Source organism: Excalfactoria chinensis, chromosome 3, assembly GCF_039878825.1.
Source record: "Excalfactoria chinensis isolate bCotChi1 chromosome 3, bCotChi1.hap2, whole genome shotgun sequence".
In the NCBI taxonomy this organism is placed as follows: domain Eukaryota; kingdom Metazoa; phylum Chordata; class Aves; order Galliformes; family Phasianidae; genus Excalfactoria; species Excalfactoria chinensis.
The window spans coordinates 61,691,880-61,712,143 of NC_092827.1; the positions used below are offsets into that span (position 1 = coordinate 61,691,880).

Consider the following 20,264-nt stretch of genomic DNA (forward strand, 5'->3'; position numbering starts at 1 on the left):
TTTCTTTCTTAAGTGATAAGGGTGAGACTTGGATATTTATTATTGCAAAAAATAGCTTATCTTTCAGTGGTATCATAGAATCATAGAATCACAAGGTTGGAAAGGATCTACAAGATCATCTAGTCCAACTGTCCTCCCTTTACCATACCTATAGAAAACCACTAAACCATATCTCCTAGCTCCCTGTCCAGATGTTTCTTAACACTGCCAGGAATAGCGACTCCACCACTTCCCTGGGCAGCTATTCCAGTGCCTGACCACTCTCTGTGAGAAAAAGTTCCTTCTTATGCCCAGTCTAAACCTCATCTGATACAACTTGTGGCCATTTCCTCGGGTCCTGTTTGCTGCCTGGCAGAAGAGGCCAAGCCCCTCCTCATCACAACGTCCCTTCCAGAAGTTGTAAAGTGCAATGAAGTCTCCCCTGAGTATCCTCTTCTCCAGGCTAAGGAGTTTCTTGGCACAGCTCTTCTCTGACAGAGAAGACTGGACATGAATTAGGTATGTACATCTTTATAGGTACCTTTTCAGATACCTTACAATTGTAAAAGTTCAGCACTGATAATCTTGTTAATGCCAAAACAGTAGCTTCATTTTAAATATGTATAATGTTAAGGCTGCAATCTGACAATCAGAAAGCCAAGGTGCAACTACAGCTTTGCTGAAATGGCAGTGACAGCCTGATCTAGGCCGTTTGTCCTACGATTTTCTTTTTATTATAATTTTTTTTTTTACTTTCTTATTATTGCAAAGCAAAAACATCCGTAGGACAGCTTTTCAATTCTGTGGACTCATCTATTTGTTATTTATGTCATCTATGTTAAAGATTTGTTTATTCTAAAATATCCCTTCCAGTAGCACAGAGCTTTACAGATGGGTCTTGCCGCTGTAAAGCCTACCCCCTACTCACTTGTGCACTTTTCTTGGCAAGAAGCTTGTGGTATGGGCCTAGTGCACATGTTCACAGGTGGGGGTTGCTTTGTGTATCAAGGAACAGTCACAGGAGCAAAGCAGAACATGCAGATACTGATTGCACTCTAAAAGAAACTACTAAGTAAGGCTGAGTATGGCTCCATACAGTTTCTAAAGGTACCCTAAAGCCACATGTGCTGAATCCAACATTTACATCTCTCAACTCAAACAACAGGATCAGTGCAAGGAGCAGAAACAGTTTCTGGATGTAGGCAAGTCCCTCACAGAAGAGAGCAATGGCAGAGTATCTGTTCAACAAAGAGGAAGAAAACTGCTCAGAAATCTGCCTAGAGAAAAAACTAATGTTTCTTAAGTGCAGGTTAGCAATACTAACCGGCAAACAGCTGACAGACTTCAGTGAGATGCCAGAAACTCAGCTAGGAGAAACCATGCCAAAATAAAGGCACCGATTACGTATTTTCCCACTTTGAATTCCAGGAGACTGAAAAAGCACTAAAGCACAACTAACCCAGCCTAGGACCAAACACCCATTTAAGCACACTTAGCAACAATATTATGAGCACGTTCTTACCTCCAAGGCTAGAGATGCATATAAGGGAGCTTAACACATAACAAGCAGCTATTAGCTTTGTCTTAGCTTTATATTTTTCTCTCTTCTCACTTTTTTTTTTCCTCAATTTTTTTTTTTTTTTAAATTAATTACAAACTTTGTTATGATTTGTAAATAACATACTTATACCTCCAAACAAGTGCACAGTTTTGACAGACTCCACTTTGTGCCATACCCTCAGAATTCCCTAAGATGTCCTGCATGCACCGGTAACATCCCCTCTAGCAACCTACGTAGTGTCCTTCAGCATTCTTTTTCTTCCAACAGCTCAGAAGAGCATCACCACACTTTACAGTGACAAACAAAAAAGCCCAAACCAAAACATTATTTCTGTTTCTGGAGTAAATTAGCTCCAGATATTTTTGACAAGTAACCTGATCAGAAACTTTTATCAGCTGTACTTTTTGTCTTAACCTTGAAATCACTGGTAGTTTGGAGTTAAATTTCCTGTCAGACTTAACATTCAAATATTGAAATAGAACTCTCACGCTCCTGTGATGAATATACATCTCCTTTCTCTCGGTATTTAATTAGAAAAATATGTAGAAATGAATTTTTAAAAGTGCTGTTCATAATGAATCAGCAGATCAATATAAGAAAGCTAAGCACTACCACTAAGTTTTAATGACTCGAGCCTAAAAGCTTTCTAAATCCTCACAATTAAAAGAACGATATATTGTTCCAAGTTCTAATTCATTTTTATTCATACTGAAAAGCTGCCAGAATTACTAAGCACCTATCACTATAAAAAAAATTAATCACATAGAAGGTATTACTTCTAAAATACAATATTTAAGTTACAACCTTATGACTTTGCAGTAATAATTTTTACTCGCAGCTTAGAGGGTACTGAGACACTGATGCAGCATGGAAAAAAAGAAGTTAATCCAAGTCCATTTTTCAGTCAGAGCATGGGAACTTGTTTCTATATCGGGCACTGAGCCTCCTGAAAGCATACAGACCTGTTGTGACAGCACACGCTAACCACAGCACTGGTATCAGCGTGAAGCACTGCACAGCGGCCCTTGACTTTGAAACTCCAGATGGAAAATCATGAGCGGAGGATGCATAGTGCATAACTGCCGGATACCATCAGTCTTCACTTAAAAACTACACCACCAGCCCTGCATTCATTTGACGACAACATTTTTTTTCAGAGTCTTCCTTCCATGTACAGTATCACATTTTTAGCTTCCCCCCCCCCCCCACAAGGTGTTTCTTTCCTGCCCAGAATTTGATCCTTGCAAGGTTATGAATGTTCACACAAACTCATAGCCTGTCTCCTCTGGGGCAGGTTTGCCACTCATAAAAGAAATGGTACCATAAAATGTGCAAGTTATTATTATAAAAAATAAAAAATTAAGACAATGGCCCAAAGTAGTATTTAACTGGAACATGACGCATTTGTTCCAATTGGTTCATTAAAACTCTCTCATTTGCTATTCTCTCTTTAATTACTCCTAATTCTAAATTCTTGCTGACCTGTTTCATTGACTTAATGAAACAATACCACTCAACAAAGTGGCTGCCAATGAGTTTAGTCTGTGTCATTACAATAAAAAATTAATTTACATTCAAGTGAATCATACGTTATAATAGCACACATTTTTTAATGACTGTGTAAAATCATAAGCTTAATCCCTTCACTAATCAAGAGATTATATTTTAGATCTTAGAAATCCTTCAAGCATTTAAGTTGCAAACCAGCTGCCTCAGAAGGAGCGAAAGACTTCTGAGATTCTGGATAGTTGAGGAATCATTTCCTTTATATTCAAAACAAATAAACAAACAAAAGGCATCCAAACAAATGGGAAAAAAGAAAAGAAAGAAAAAAACAACAAGAAACCCAACCAAAAACATAGAATTCTATTTCCTTTCCAATTTTGTACATACAGTTCTAAATCTATAATTTAATCTCAAGAAGCTGAACGGAAAAAAAAAGGGTGCACTACTATAGGGGCAGTGCAATTTTTCCAATTTACTGCTAATGTTCCTGGGGTGGATTACTGGCTGTAAAGACAAGGGATTGAGGATCCAATACTTCAGATGTTAACTGGTATAAATACTCTTTTCCTCTAAATAGTCTGCCTGCAGCAACAAGAAGTAGGATCCAGATGACGATATCCTTGACAGAAAATAAAAGGGACTCTTTGCCAGCTGATGCCTGCAACTGCCATCGAAATTTCAAAGGGTTTCTAATGTGACACGAGAGTGTTTCTCTTACTGCATATTTAAGAATAAACCAATGTGCCTGTTCCATTTTCCACAGAACAACTATAGAGATGAAACTCATCCTTCGGGAATACACAATGAAAGAGGATAAATATCCCTAGCACTTGCACAAACTGGGTATGGAAAAGAGTCGGTTATGTAAAGAGGTTCTTAAAAGATTTGGAGTAATTCTTGCAAACTCTCTTCCATACCACAAATGACAAGTGAACAGCTTTGCTAAACACTGTATGTTTCTTCTTACTTTGCCCAGTTCATCCTAACAGATCACAGAAAAATGAGATCTGAGGAGATCGTCTGGTTATACAGAAAGGATCTCAAAACGGTTTCATTATGGAAAAGGAATGAACAAGAGACATAGTTTTCAGTTCTACCTAATGCAGGTTATGAAAACACCTGGGAAAAAAAATGGCACTAGTCACTGTATCATAGTGACTGATTTTCTAGTGGCTTTCTACAGTTGGAAAAACAAATGCACTGCTTCTCTGCCGATCTCGTTGTACTGTTTTTTGTGCTTTTTTGTGGAGTGGGTTCTAATTTTTTTCCTCATTCTCTCTGCCTTTGGAAAAAACAAACTTCAGCAAAAATATATTTGCATTCAGAGAAATGGCCTGTTTTTGTTTCATTGATCTGTAGTGAGAGTTCATCTGTTGATGTCCTCAAGTTCCAGGTAATCACTAGCATTTTTAAATTCAGCTCAAACAACACCTGTTTTTAAAACATGCATACTCTAAATTGGAGCTCCTGAAATCTTGTATGGAATTTGTAGCTTAGAAAAAAAAGACCTTAGGAGTCTGATTGACAGCCTTCTGGAATCATTTGCTTGATATGTAACAGCAACCAAAAAGTCAATGAAGTGCTGTGTATGATCTGGAAGAGCAGGGAAAAAAGCCATTGTTTTACTAAATATAAAACAGTGATGCAATCTCATCCTAAGTAACACACACAGTACCAGTTGACACACCTCCAGGACGCAGTGGAGTCAGGAAAATGCACAGTGATAAACAGCAGAGGGAGTTCTGGCAATACAGCAGCTTTCTTATGGTTAGAGATTAAAAAGGTTCAGGAGTGGAAGAGGCTCTAAAGAGGTATGAGTAAGGTTTCCAAATGATGAAGACACTGGACAGTGTGAGTGAAGAAGTATTAAAAATCAAATCCAATAGTGCTAGAGCAAAGGCCACTGAAACATTAATGAGAAGAAAATCAGTTGAAATATGATTTCATTCTTGGCATTGTTGGGGAGAGCGGAGGAGTTTGATTCTTTGTTTAAACAGAATTGGTGGTAAGAATTTGGTGTCTATTTGTCATAGAAAGTTCTGGAGGCAAAATATCAGTGAATTCAACATGAAATTAGACAAGTTAGTGGGAAACAGGTACAAAAACATATAAGGACCAGAGCACAGATATGGTATGAAATAAGGAGACCTGAGCACAGATATGGTATGATATAAGGACCTGAGCATAGATATAACATGAAGTCATCTTGATGGTGAATGCCTGGGAGTTGAAGAGGAACAGATATAACAAGTGGCCAGTATGAAATACTACCAGTAAACACCAACTTCTATTGACACCATTGAAGTACGTGCTTAAGCGTACAGGTCCCCAGTGAAACAAGGACTTCAAGTCAAATAATGGAAAAACACAAATAGAACAGCAACAACAAAGTGACTAAATATACATAAAAGAACTGGTACAAGGAAAGAGTTATAGGTCAAAGAACATAGCATTCCCCAAGTCATTCCTGTAATCAAGCTTCAGAAAGTCATACTAAGTCCTCAAATTGTGATCTCTTTCAATAACATGATGACAATATTGTGTTCTGTTACATCTTATTATCAGAATAATAATCAGAACATTCATGACCCAGTGCCCACTCAAACAGTTTAGACATATGCTGGTAGGACAGTATCCAAGCTATTAAACCTCAACACAACTGCAGAATGGTTGATCACTATGTTAGGTGCTCCAGCCCTCCACTGGCAAAGCACCTGGCTCACCTGCCACTACCAGTCACTTCTTTGCAGCCCAGGACACAGGAGAAGAAACTGATGATACGATACATCCTACTACGTCAAGTTGTTCTGAGGTTTCCAGTAAGCTGAAGGCTAATAATGATGAAAGCGAGAGGTCTTTTGGAAAGAGAGAAGAAAATCCCAGAGAAACAGGCACATCATAGTTGCAATAGATGGTGGAAATGCTGATTACTTTGCTGTTTCCACAGTTTTAGCCCAATTTTGAACAAATATTTCGCTCCAAAGCAAAGTTAGAATACCTTCTTTGACATACAGTTATTGGATATACTTCAAGAAGTATAGGCTTTATTTAGTGGTTTGAAAAAGACTCAGTAATATCTTCAAAGTTTACACAGGTTCTTAGATTAGAAGAAACAAGAGCATTGTGAAACATGCATATTGATATAGATATATACCTATATAAGGAAGTACTAAGAGGACTATATCACAGAAATATTTTGTTTACTGTATTGAAAAGACTGCCTAATCGTTTTTTCCAAGATAGCTTGTTTTACTCTGCTTTAGTGACTGAATATTTTGTTCTTTCATTATCCAGGTTATTTATTATTTTAAGTACTGATCCATTGCAACTTTCCTGACTTATCAGAAGACAACTGCACTTTAGGGAACAGGCTGAAATACAGCCAGAAGCAATATTTTTTTGTTCATGTTAAAAAACAAATTGCACTGACATCCTAATTTAACATTTCATTCTTTGCAACATGCTTTTGTTTACACATCATTCTTTAGGAAAAATAGTCCAGGAGAGCAGAGCGATACACACCTGAATCATTCACATAACACAAAAATCAATTCCAGTAAATCCTTAGCGAGCAATGGCTTTAAGTCAGGACCACTGGAGAACTCTCATTTAACTTCAGACATTGACTACATTCTTCCTTTCCTGTAACGAAGTATTCCCACCCACAACTTCCTGCACTTCCTTTCAAACACCCCTCAGAGTGAACAGCTTCAATTAAAGACATCTACTTACTTCGAAGAGTTACTTTACAATAGCATGATACGGAATGCTAAAGCTCCCACTTTATTCTCATCCTTGTCTATTGGACCAGCAAAAGGGTCTATCAATCCCCTTCTTCCAACCACAGGTTGCTTAATAATTCTTCTCAGCCACTCACAGCTCACATCACAGTGAAAAATTAGTATGGCAGCAGTACAGCTAACCACCTCTACTTACACAGATTTTGTACATGCTTCATGCCTTTTGTGATGAGATGTGTAACAAATTAACACAGCTCCTTCCTGGAGGACAATTAAAAGTATAGAATATGACAATAATGATATAATAATGATCATTTTTTTTGTTAGAAATTTTAACAAAAAATAATGGAAGTAAATTTTTAATAGAAAAATAAATTTAAAATAATTAAACAGGAAATACTTTAAGGCTAATTCCAATCTCCTAAATCAGGCAGGCAATACCTGAGTCTATAAGGGGCCTGTTAACTCAAAACACTAGATAAAAAGAATGGAGCCTCACAGAATGGAACTTCCTGATTTGACCAACTAGCCTTAATGACTATCTGAGAATGAAAGCATAGAGTCTTAAAAACACAAATTGGAAACTGTAAGATTTATGGGATATCTAACAGATAGACTGTTTATCTTCCCTTCCTCTCATGGCCACTCACAGCAGACAAACATCAGAAAATGGAGGAGGGGTGCACAACCACCAAAGGCTATTAAAGACTTTCAAGTCTTCTACACACAAGTAGGTTGCCACCACAAAAGGCAGTCTCAGACCAACTAGACTATAATGGTTAACATGCATATTTACATTTGTCAATACACCACTCACGGATGAAGACCCCATACTCAGGACAGTGCCAAATACAGGAGTGGTGAAATAGCTCTGTCTATATATCTCCCAATTTCTCTCTCTCCTTTTTCCTCAAGGTTTCCATCTAATTTCTTTTCTTCAAGTAACCATTGCCTAAATTTGCTTTAAGTATTTGCTTACTAATTGCTGGACAATTGCCTCATTTTGCCTCAAAGAAGTTAAATAGTTGTTGGAAAGCTCAATAAATAGTCTTGTTTCTCTGGGTGACTGTCTGACTCTGTCATTCTGGTGATCCCTGAAGAGCAGGGCATGCCCTCTTCACTGAAATTCCAAAGATCCACCTTACTCGCAACCCACAGAATGGTAAAAGAGACATAAAGAAGCAGTTAATGTTACGGAACCACAGAATTGTAGGGGCTGGAAGGGACCTCCAGACATCATTGAGTCCAGCCCCACTGCAAAGCAGGCCCCCTACAGCAGGCTGCACAGGTAGGCATCCAGGCAGGTCTTGAATAACTCCAGAGGAGAATCTACACAAGCTCCCTAGGTAGCCCGTTCCAGTCTTTTCCTGCTGGTAAGGAGAATAATGGAGTTACAGGCACCCTGAAGGGACAGAACCAGTAGAAAGTATTTTCCAGTTGGCTACGCTAACATTTTTGATGTAGTGGAAATAGTAAATAAAACAAATACTTTCAACTTCGAGTATCTGACTGCTTTAACAAACCAAATTTGAAACGTAAAATTTGAAACACTGACAGCAACCCAAAAAGTTTGATGAGTATCGGAAATATTAATGATCCACCCACAGACATAAAATTACAATTCGAACAATCACAGGTCCTTGGAAAAATTCATTTTCAACTCAAAGGAAGCTACGTTAAGCATCCCTGAGATAAGATCATTGTTTGGAGCTTGTTGAGGCATTTTGGTTTGTTTTTTTTTGGCAAGTTCTATTTTGGCAGTTCATCAGAAAAGTTTTGCATTATGCACTTCAAAATCCTATGTGAATATTCACATGGAAGACTGTGAAAGAACAGAATGAAAAGAAAAAACCGAACTGGTAAGGATCAGCAAAAGTGAGAAACAGGAATTAAAGAGAAAACATCAGTAATCAACTCAAAAAAGGCAACCATTCCCTGTAGGTCACTGCCTGTGTCAGCTCCTTTGCACCTGAGTTTTCTTACTTTGAGAGCATGAATATGGCCTCTGCTATAAGTACACCTCATACAGAAGCACCTCAGTCCAAAAATCATCTGAAACCTCCACACACTGTCCCAATACTTTTAAACTAAGCACTACTGGATTTTTTCCATTGTTCTTGGGACTAACACCACAGACTACTCTCAAAGGCAAAGAAATTTTGAAAATAGTTAAAATATGAAATTTGAGGTTCTTTATTGAACACTACCTTCCCCCTCTAAGATAAAGAGCACAGCTCAGCACCCAGACAGGATGTGCTCACTGTCTGACTGCACTTGGAATTTGGTATGTGATAAGACTGTGAGCTGCTACGGGTCATGCAAGTCCACATGAACAGCATAAAAATCAGTAAAATATTTAAAAATATTTGCAACGTCCTGAAATACTTCTGTTCATCTGGAAAATGTGAGATAAATCTGATTCAACATTGATGTGGGTAATGTTTATTTTTAAAGCACAGAAGAATTATTGTTATTAAAAACAAAAACAAGGTTAAAAATCAAATTGCAAATCATTTAATTCCTCCTGTCCAAACAAACTTTAGTAGCACAGAAACAATGAGAGCTAACTCAAACTGTCATACAATACTGTACTTATTTATCCAATGCTGTTGAAATTAAGCAGTGTGTGGGGAAGATGCTAACAAAGGGAAAGAGCAGTAAGGTTAGTACCATTAAGCTGAAGCAAGAAAGATGGAGTTATGTAACTGAGAGGAAAAAAACTGTAGGTTAATAGGAATGAAACTAGGGGCAAAAAGCTCTGCTGAGATGAGAAGGATCGAGGATCCTAGAAATGAAGGACAGAAATGATAATATCATGGGCCCCCTGTTTTGAAGAGCTCAGTGAATATTTTGCCACTAACATTCTGAAGTACCAGCAAGGACAAGATCAGGTGAGCAAGCAAAAATAAGAGCAAAGGGATCACAGCGAAGTGGAGATAAAATGTTGCATTGAACTGCTCAATTTGCACAAGGACAATTTCAAAGCATCACTCGGATGTGAAAATAAAGGAAATACAAGAGCAGAAGTACCCAAGCCTCGTGCAGAGGCACCAGCTGACAAGTGCTGCTGAAGCTTATGATGAGGTTAGAATAGCATGGTTGATAAAAAGTAAATCTTACAGGTAATGTGAAATGCCTTGGAGGCTTAATACTTGAAGAAGTGTGGGCGAAGAAATGTGGCATTTAATGTAGCACCTGGATGGCCGGTGATGACAGGTGGAATAATAGGAGAATTCTTGAGAGTGAGAGAAACTAAGTAATATATCTGAAGTTTGATCTGATTAAGTTTCAGCTTAGCACAGGACACAAATGCTGAAATCAGAATCTTAATGCAATGCAATGCAATGCAAGCGACATCAACTCCAAACACAGAGTGACTGACAGAGTGGAATCACAAAGTTATTTTTACAAAGAATTCAGTAGATTCTGAAAAGGCAAAGAATGTATGTAACGCAAGGCCATTTTGATTCCACATCATGACAGATGTTAAATTATGCCGAGAATGGGGCAAGAGGACCTACAGAGGTTTTTGTTTTGTTTTGTTTTCTTCCTCCCCCTCCTTCAATTTCTACTTTCCACATGAAAAAATCCCCAACCTTTCACTTTGGTGTAGTTACTTAAACTGTCACTTCAGTGAGGAACAGGTAGTTCCTGCTCAGAACCAGTGTGAAGCTCTGCCATGCAGAATCAAGCCAGTGGACAGCTGTAGTCCAGCTCACTGTAACAACAAATGGGCAAGTTCAACAGAAGGTGAAATACTGCACATGAATAGTTATTATTTGGTATGGCACAGTGCTATCATGTGAAATATAGGAAATACTTTGTTCCTAAAAGAATAACTACCAGAAAAGTCCAGTTATTCCCTGACATAGATCTGCAATTGAATACTGACTTTGTTGCCTGCATAGGTGTACAAAAAAGGGGACAGGCTATCTTTGTGCAGGGGGTCTTATTAATTACTGGGCTAGGGCAACTATATCCAATACTTTCTGTGACAGTACAAGAGCAGTGCCTTTTCGAAACATGAAGGAATTATCTCTAAGAGCTCACGAATGCACATATTAGAACATTAAGTTAACCTCAATGTATAATAAAATAATCCTCATTCTTTAAAGCTATGTGTAAGGATTAAACAATCTAGAAGTTTTATTTCTTCTCACTACTGCAGTTCACAATTGACCCAAATAACCCACCCTTGCCCCTAAGTATTTCTACTTTTAAGTGGCATATAAAATCTAACATTTTTACAAATCAAATTGACATTTTCAAATGAGACACAGGAGAGCAGTATTTGTTATTAGCATTCATATACTATAATCAAGCAAGATACACAAACAAGCCTTCAGAGTATGACTGGTAGAGGTCAATCACCTCTCACTGACCTCCTTTAAAACATGTTTGGATCTCTTCCTGCCTTTTATTGCTCTTCTGCATTAGTAATCCATCATTTGATCATTATAAAGCATTCACAGCAGATGTGCCTCCATACAGAGACATAATGATAATAATGACTTAAGTGGATATGAATAGGAAGAAATGAACTCTCAAAAAACAAAGACCCTGAGTTCATGTTAATAACTATTTTAAAGCACTAAATTAAGGGAAAACTTATGCAGATTTCCTTAAGTATCCCTTAGACTTAACTATTTAGTAGTCAAGTCTCAAAAGTACTGCTCATGACAGACTACTTTCTCTGTATTTATTCAAGGTGTTTTTCTGTACTTCTTTTTTTTTAAATACCAAAATCAGTTTTTGTCTTTCTTAAATACCACAGCAGAAAAGATACCAATATTGCACTGGTGGAGGAAAACACAGTTGTGGGGAAGTAAAAGAAGTAGAGATCTAGACCAGTTGTTTTGTTTTTGTTTTCCATAGAAATTAAGCACTGGGATCAAGCACACATAATTTCTCCTATATTCAAATTTGACTCATTTTAATATTCACGGTAGCATATGTATCTATAAAAGTTATGCAACTTACTTTGCAGTGATCATACTGCTGCTGTAAGGTTGGAACATCCCCTCCAATGGGCATTTGCTTTTTCAGTTCTTCGTCTTTTGTATTCAGCCATTTGATTAACTCTTCCAGGGATGTCAGCAACCGGTTCCATTTCTCTGCACTTGCCTCCAAGTGAGCCCTGTGAAACGACACAAAAGCATATTTAATATTCTGAATGATACAAAACCCAAGAAATGGTAACAAACAAACAGATAGATATTATCTATTTATGACACATTCTTTTTCTATTGCTAAGAATGATTCAAATGTCCAGCTGCTAAGGACCACTGACATGTTAAAAATAAACAAATAAACAACAAAAAACCAACTCTACCTGGAATCATTTTGCACAATAAAACATTATAAGCAGGTGAAAAATGAGGGAACACAAATATGTACTTGATATGACCTTTCTAAAACCTTGAATACTGCTTTGTAACTCCACCACAGCAGCACATGAAGTACAAGCCTCATTTTGTCAGCTAGGGCACCACAAAACTGAACTTTCATGACAAGACCTTGGATCTCCAGCATCAAGAGCAGCAAACTCTCCCAGAAGCCATCAGCAGTAAATTAACTGTGCTGCTGAATGCATTAGTGGTAAAGATTATTTAATACATCACCTTCAGTAGATGAATTATGAGAGAATTAATACAGAGTGAATCTGTCACCCAGTTAAATCAACAAAATCCCCAAATTGCACAATATCCCCCCCTTCTATCGTATTCAATAACGCTCTGACCTGATGGCTTCTTCCTGCAGTGTCTACAAAGCTGCATGAAATCTTTGATAAGGGCCAGCAGTTTCCCTTTTACTCCAGTCATTTTATGCTACAGACTCATCTGAGACCTAAAAGTACTTAGCTTATACCAGTAAACAACAATTTCTTTCACCATACAAGTGACAGAATGGAGAGAGCACAGTCCTTTCCAGCACAGTCTGACCCTAGCTCTGCACCTTTGTGCCCTGCTGCTGACAAATGAGTGAACTGAACATTACTATTCTGTTTTCTGGGTCTTCTCTTTTCTATTTTGAACAGCTTTGTCTTATTTTTTCTGATTCAATGTAGTTCACATCTTGAAACATTCACCCGGCTTCTATTGTATTATCCTCTCAAATGGCATGGAGTGCATGTTTGGTACTGACATGACAACAGTTGGATTGAAGCGGGTGATGAGCTGCAAGGTTTACTTTGAGGCAGACTGAGGTTTGAGTATGCTGGGATCTCACAGGGATACTAGGATAAATGAACCAAGAAAAGCAGTACATAGAGTGTATGTGAGGGGGGTGAGGGAGGGAAGTCTTGCAAAGGATAAACTTTAGCAAGAGGAAGCTATTCTCCTTCACTTCATTTAGGAGAGCACTACAAGGGAAAAAAAAAAAAAAAAACAAACCACAAACAAACCACAAAACAACTACTACTTGCATTACTCTACCACCAATATTCTCCTTCATCACTGTTTCTGTCTTCCCTTGTTGCAGACAATGAATCCAAACTGCAGCCCCCAGCTGTACATGCTCTCAACAGCATGGTGATGTCCATATACAACATTTGCTTTCTCCTTTCCAAAACTGTCTTCACTTTCCACAAAAAATGCCCTTAGAAATATATCAAGCTGTGAAGTTTTGAACACACACTGCCCTCCCATCTTACATACTCAACAGATCCAGCCCTCCTTTCAGTGTGTGAACAAAGTAATACTCCCTTAGTAATCAGGCAGAGGAAACATGGCGCCAAGGTGGCCTGCATTTGAATTTAGAGCTTTGCTTTCAGACTGTTACCAAAATAAAGCATCTCCATGGATTTCTAGCAACAACAACAATGAAGAAGTTTACATCTACAGTCTCCTATGCATTTGATAGTAAAAGCTCTATTCATCATGACTTATCACTGTATCTAGTACCTTTAAGTCTCTAAAAATCGGCACTCTTTACACTCTGCTCAGTTTAGTAGATTATTTATTATATTATATAATTAGTAGTTATTGCACACAAAATGGATTGGAATTTTGTAAGAAAGAAACCCCTGTCACTAGTTAAATGACACTTGAAGGGCGGACCACCTAATTTAACATACATGGCAACGATATTAATAGTAAAAAAAAATGTTGTATTAAAGTGAATGATGTGGAATACAATACTAAATTAAATGCATCATAATTTACTCCATCTGAGTGTCTATGTACATGCCAGTACAACAACAGTACAAAATATTTCTACCACTAGTTTCCAAGTCCAGCACAAGCTAAACTTGTGCAGGTAGAGTAGTAAGGGTCAGAGGGAGGGGAAGAAAGAGGCTGCACTAACAGGGCATAAAAATTCCTCTCTCTGAACACAAAGTGAGCTAACATCTCTCTGGAAATGTTAGAAGTTAAGAAAAAAAAACACACACGGGGAAACATCAAATCAGCCTAGACTTTTCCTGTTACTCTTCTAATCTCATCAGAAGCAATACTCAACATAAAAGCAATGTGTAAGAGGCAGTTGAAAAGCAGCCACAAGTATTCAATTCTCCAGAGGAGTGAGAAGCCATATGTTCAGTATAACCCATTCAAAGTGAATGCTACACAGGAGCAAATGAGCCTAAATATGCTCCGATTTGTATTTCAATGTAAAGTTTAATGCTGTATTTAGATTTCTCATACAAACTGGCCAGATCTAGAGCCAATAAGCTATGCTGCAGTTTTGAATTCTTTCTTAGACTTTTTCTGCACTTGTTTTGGAGTTAGTACTTCCAGGTCAAATGGTGGTTTAGAATCTGCTCTGATAAAAATACAGGCAACTGACAATTGTTTTATTTTGAGTAGTGGCTGGAGCAAAAATATGTCCCAGCATCAGACTCCATAAGAAACACTCCTATGGGAATCTTGGTTGAGACTGAAAAAAAAAAGGAAATGAAAAGAAAGAGCAGTCTTAAAGAGGAAGTTTTCTCTGCTTGGACTGGGTAAGATCCTGAAGAAGAGCAGCAACTGGGACACAGCCTCCCTTTTGTTGGCCCTGAGAGGTTTCTTCCCCAGCTGGAGACCTCTTCAGCTTTTGTTTCTGCTATTTAGGTAACACTTCTCCTGCTGAGCAACAAAGGAACACATGGAATAAAAAGATCTGGTGGGTGGTCTAAATATAGAGAATCCTCCCCTGTTTCTCCCATATTTTATCTCTGCCCTTCCCCCCCAAGAAGAAAACAGTCTCTCCCTAAGAATTTGACTTTAAAAGGCAAACATGCAGCTTCATTTCTCCTGGGAGAAGCATAACAGAGAGAAAAAGAAAGAAGCGTGAATAAGCCTAAGCGCAATTTAATGGGGAAGTACAGTCCTTTCAGGGTGGTGTCTTGGGCACTGCAAATGCAGTTTGAAACCAGTTTCCATGCATTTAAAAATACGTCATGAGAGTTCTGCAGGAACGAGCACCATCAGCTGTAAGGACAGAAGCAGTGAAGAAAGCCTCGTGCTATCCCTAAGGGAGAGATGTGCTTCCAGTAACCAAATATCACCATAATCAGAACTGTTGAAAATATTCTAAAAAACTTATGTATACATCTTAATTTATTAAATTCATACACCTTAATTTATTTAATTTATTAATCATTATCTCTAGCCCCTAAGGCAGTTATATTTTGCTCTCACAAGATGCTTCTGTAAGTTTTGCTTTCTAATTTGTCCTTGAAATAAGGTACACCAAGAAAACATCATTTGAAGGGAAACAGCCAGATCAACACACCGACTTCATGTTAGTTCCAGGTCTTCTTACTTCCCTGAAAAGGCTTTCATCATTCTTAAGAGAGATAAGTGAACTGCAATTGAACAGGGCAAAATACACCAACTTAGAAATGTGACACTCCTTTCACAGGAGGCAGATTCAAAAGGTTAATTCACTTCTGTTTGCTCCACTATTCTCTTCCCTGCTTGCTTTCTACTTGTAGTTCACTGATACATGGCTCTGCAGCATTGCAGGTATTAGCAAAGTAATAATGTACATAGTGTAAACGTTAATACTGCCTAGAGGGATTTATGTTCCATATCTACACAGAAGAGAAAAGACAGAATTCCCATTTTTCTGAACAACAATCTACTTTTTTTAAGTGTTCACTGTGCAGTTGCTTTCTCTACCTTGGAACTAAACAACGTGGCCTTCAAGCCATGCATAATGGCCATAGTGGCTACCAGTTTCTCTCCCAAGTATGATCATCACCAGGAAAGGCCAAGCAACTGGACTATTCTTGTCAGAACTTGCAGCTACTGACTAAATTATTAACTTACGAGCATGTTTCATTCTCATTCTCTTCCTCACATTGACCTATATGTGATTACAGTTCCAAGTTTAAAAGCTCTTGCAGCCTCTGCTAGCCCTCATGCCGAATTTTTCAGTTCCTCTCGTTCAAGCTCTGCCTATTGGCTTTTACTCAGCAAATTCCATCAGTTACAATTAACTGCTTAGCTAGCTGCTGATGAGGTAAGTGGAGATGAAAAGTAAATTTCACCTTTCCTCCACCTCTCTCTTTCAGACTCTGGAGTCTGAATTCAAAGCTCAGTGCATATTCCTGGCTTTTGGAAAATTCATATGAATGCTTAACATTGTCCTGTTCCATTAAAAGAACAATCTCCTGTAACCTACGAGGAAGCAGTGGTGATTAAAAGCTCTAGCAATACTTCTATTTGTACTTAAAATTAATGGAGAACTTAATTCACGTTAATGAATGTGGTAATATCTTCTTCCCAAATGACATCATAAAGATTTTTACAATGAATACACTTGGACAGTCACCGAGTTTGGCACTGGTAGGGTCAAAAATTGTAAATGGCTCAACTAATATGTATTTTTAAATATTTCTTAATTGAAACAATCAAAAAATTCTACTATCATTACAGGTGAAGATAGCTAAGATTCAAATCCTACTGAAGTATCCCTTTCAGAGGCAAAAATAAAACCCTGATTTCTCTTCAGAAGTTGTAACTTCACACAATGACTTCATTGGCATCGCTATCAATTTTAAAGAGGAAAAGATTCAGCATATGTTTTGGAAAATGAAGCACATATTAGCACGTTACTACTGTACAACGCTGGAGAGAGAAAAAGCAGTTAAGCCTGCACGGTGAGTTAGTACACAAAATCTTCCCATTAGTGCTCAGGGCACTTTACAGAAGATAGGAGATTTCATTTCAATGCTGTAATCAAATTTCTCAAGTCTTTTATAAGACCGCAGCTCTGCCCATTTATGTCACGATGTTTTAATTACTTACCTGATGTTAGCTGACTTCACCTTCAGGTCATTCCAGCGCTGGTTCATGTCATCAAGTCGGTGCTGGAGCAGGGCGGCTTCCTCAGAGTTTCCCAAGGCTTTCACCATTTTCTGTCTGTTTCCATCAATGCTTTTAAAGATGTCATTGTGGGCATCAATCTCTGCCTGGATGTCCTGAAATATCAACAAGAGAAGTCCAGACATCTTAGTTCTCTAAACAAAAGGAGAGCTTATTCCCATTAGTATTCTTATCCACTAGGACAGAGCACGTAGTCTGACTTTGAGATGCAGAGAGGAAAACCTGCAACTCTATTAAAAAGCACCATAAAAGGTTGAGCTTTTTAATGTGTGATAAAAGGAGTCTGAAAATTATTCTCAACTCCGAAACGGCATTTGTAACTATAAACAATAAATTCTCTGCACGTTTTGTATTAAAATAGCTAATTGTTTCTTGTTTCCTGCATATGTCTGCAAGTGTAGATGTACTGGAAACCTTTTCCCACTCAGAAGTTACACAGCTGCACCCTTACCTGTGCTTTCTCTTTGTTCTTTGAAATAAAATATTGCAGAGACTTAACACAGATCAGTGGAATTAGAACTCTCTACAGCATTTGGAGCTGTATGCAATACAAGTTTCAAACTAAAAATTATGGTCCTAAACTGCAAATAAATGACTGTAGCTACTGCAAGCCTGATTTTACAGTTGCATACCTTGTCCTGCAACATGTAGAAACATAGACAGGGCGTATTATAACCTGATTTTTGTACTACATGCTGAAAAGAGAAGTGTTTGCAATTTCAGTTCAGCTTCTTATTTCTCCTGCCATCTTTAATTAAACATATTCCATTCACCATCTGCCTCAAGAAACACATTACAGATGTTTCCACCTAACCAAGCACAGTATTACTCTTAAAGCACATTATAATAGTAACAGACAAAATCTCCCATCAATGCTTTCCAGCATCTGTATGTCTGTGTGTACACCAAGAAACATAAATGTGTGGAAAGCCAGGTGTGCTGGCTGTCTCAATTGAATTAACCAGGAGATTGTAAGAGAAACTTGATGAAGATGATAATTTAACATATTTGGCAAAGGAAGTAATTCAGTAACTGAAATCATTTAAAGGATTTTTATTTATTTATTTATTTATTTTTAAATGTAGACAAATCCTCACTATTTTCCATCTCTTCCCAGGGGCAGGACAGGAGAGGATCTGATCCTTGTACTTCCCTATCCTGCCTTTTACAATGGCTGGAAGCAGGGGAAAAATATCTGTGAATCTGAGATAACATGAAAGCCTTTACCACTTAGAGAAAATGAAAACAGTAAGGATGCAGCTGGAGGTGTGGAAGGGAGACACAGAGTGAAATGTGAGAAGGAGACAGAGGAGCAGGTAGGGATGTATAAGTGAAGCTCTGGCACTCTAACAGAGCTGATCTATACCAGTTTGGACAAATTCTTTACTCTGATTTTCCTCATTGTAAGACAGGTAAAAAAACACTTTTGCTGTCTTTGAGCCATCATGATAAAAAACCACCATCAGCAACACAAGACAGTGTAGTCATCAGTTAAACAATTCAGGTACTTACGCGAAGGCATTTGCAGCTACTGACCTTACAATTCCAACATGCAAGACCTACTGAAAACCAGCTAAGGCCAAACAGCAGGAGATACACGTGTATACAGCAGAGTCAATTTTAATTGCACACTAATCTGTACTGCAGAATCCCAGCCACATCAAATCCATTTCCACACTTCTTACATCACCAATTGACCTCTGAACTTCCATTTCACCATTCATTCTAATACTACTGAGAAATGACATAAAACATTCCAGTTTTGATTACATTTGAGTGGACACTTAACTATGCATGCTTAGCAGTTCAAACTGATGCTTCATTCAAAATAGGTTTTATTCTTGTATTTGCCAAGTGTTGTGTTACACTAATTAAGGCATGGTAAATTTGCAGTTCACATCCTTGAGTCCTATTTGTGATGGTCACAAACTGCTCTGTTCACAGACTTTGCTTCTCTTCCAATTTTCCATGGAAAAAAAAAAAAGGAGAAAAAGAAAGAAGGAAAGAAAGGAGGAAAGGAGGAAAGAAAATATGCACATGGAGGCGCAGTAAAGAGGTAATAGATAGTTAAAGGCAACAGGTGAACACTAAACTTCACCAATCCTCAAGAGTGATACATAGAAGAGCTTGGAGATTTTTTTAATTCAAGTATTTTCCTCTGTTGGAATACTAACAAGGATGGGCTCCCCCCTTGTCCCAGGATTGTTATCAATTATACCAACCTCCCCCCTATTTGCTGTTACCATACTCCCTTACTCATGCCTTTTTCTTGGTCACTGAATCACCACATTTCTCATCTTTGTCTATGTGGCAATGAGGATGAAAAAAAATTGACTATCACTGCTTAGGCTCTAACTAGGATTAGCTCTGTAATGTAAGTCAGTTTCAGTTTTTCAGAGCAGTAAACACTTTCCTGTAAACACACACACAAGCTTCCCCATCCAAACCAGATTCACGGGGGCTATGCACTACATGACCCAGGAGATGAGGAAATAAAATTATGTTGTTTTTGCCAAAAAGAGGGGGCACACAACTGTGAAAGTCTTTCTAAGCCCAGTGAAGCAGAGAAGATCTGGGCAAGAATTCTCTCCTTATGTGTGCAAAAACAAGGAAAAAAAAAAAAAAAAAAGACAAACAACCAAAGGAAATACACTGCAAATAGAGAAGACTTTCTTTTTTAAATAAGCCAGAAGATGTTTATAGTTCTTAATCTATAGTTACAGTGCTTTATCAACTGAGTTTTTTGAAGACAAGATGTCACAGCAATTCTTTAATGTCATATTTTGGTTACTCTGCAAACATTTATGTACACATATCTGTTAAACTTCATTGATAATTTACTGGTATGAGGTCAGCAGACCTATTTACATGCATAAGTGTTGAAGGATTACTGTCCTAAATTAAAAGAAAGCTCTCTGAGGATACAGTTCATCAAGATGCAAGTTTCAAAAGACAGAACAGAAGAAATAACAAAGCTACGTTACCTAGCCATGGTAATAGAAGACTGCCACTTTATTTAAATTCCACGTAAGATATGAGATCAGACTCCTGCCTGTGTTTTGCAAATAGGGCTAGCGAATTCAAAATCCCCTCATCTCTGTTCTGAACCTTAGACTTTTTTGTCTTCCTCTTGCCCTTTCATGACAAACGATCTACCTCAAGGAT

General features: G+C 37.9%; 1 protein-coding gene across 3 annotated transcripts in view; it reads right to left on the bottom strand.

Annotated features, from left to right (window-relative positions):
* Positions 1-20,264, bottom strand: part of UTRN (utrophin) — a 340,380-nt gene that overhangs the window by 101,982 nt on the left and 218,134 nt on the right. For all 3 annotated transcript variants that reach the window (XM_072330886.1, XM_072330885.1, XM_072330887.1), the window contains 2 exons: positions 17,022-17,194; positions 11,767-11,923 (listed from right to left, as the gene is read on the bottom strand). In XM_072330886.1, the coding sequence (XP_072186987.1) occupies positions 11,767-11,923; positions 17,022-17,194 (330 nt within the window). The remainder of the gene's footprint in view (positions 1-11,766; positions 11,924-17,021; positions 17,195-20,264) is intronic.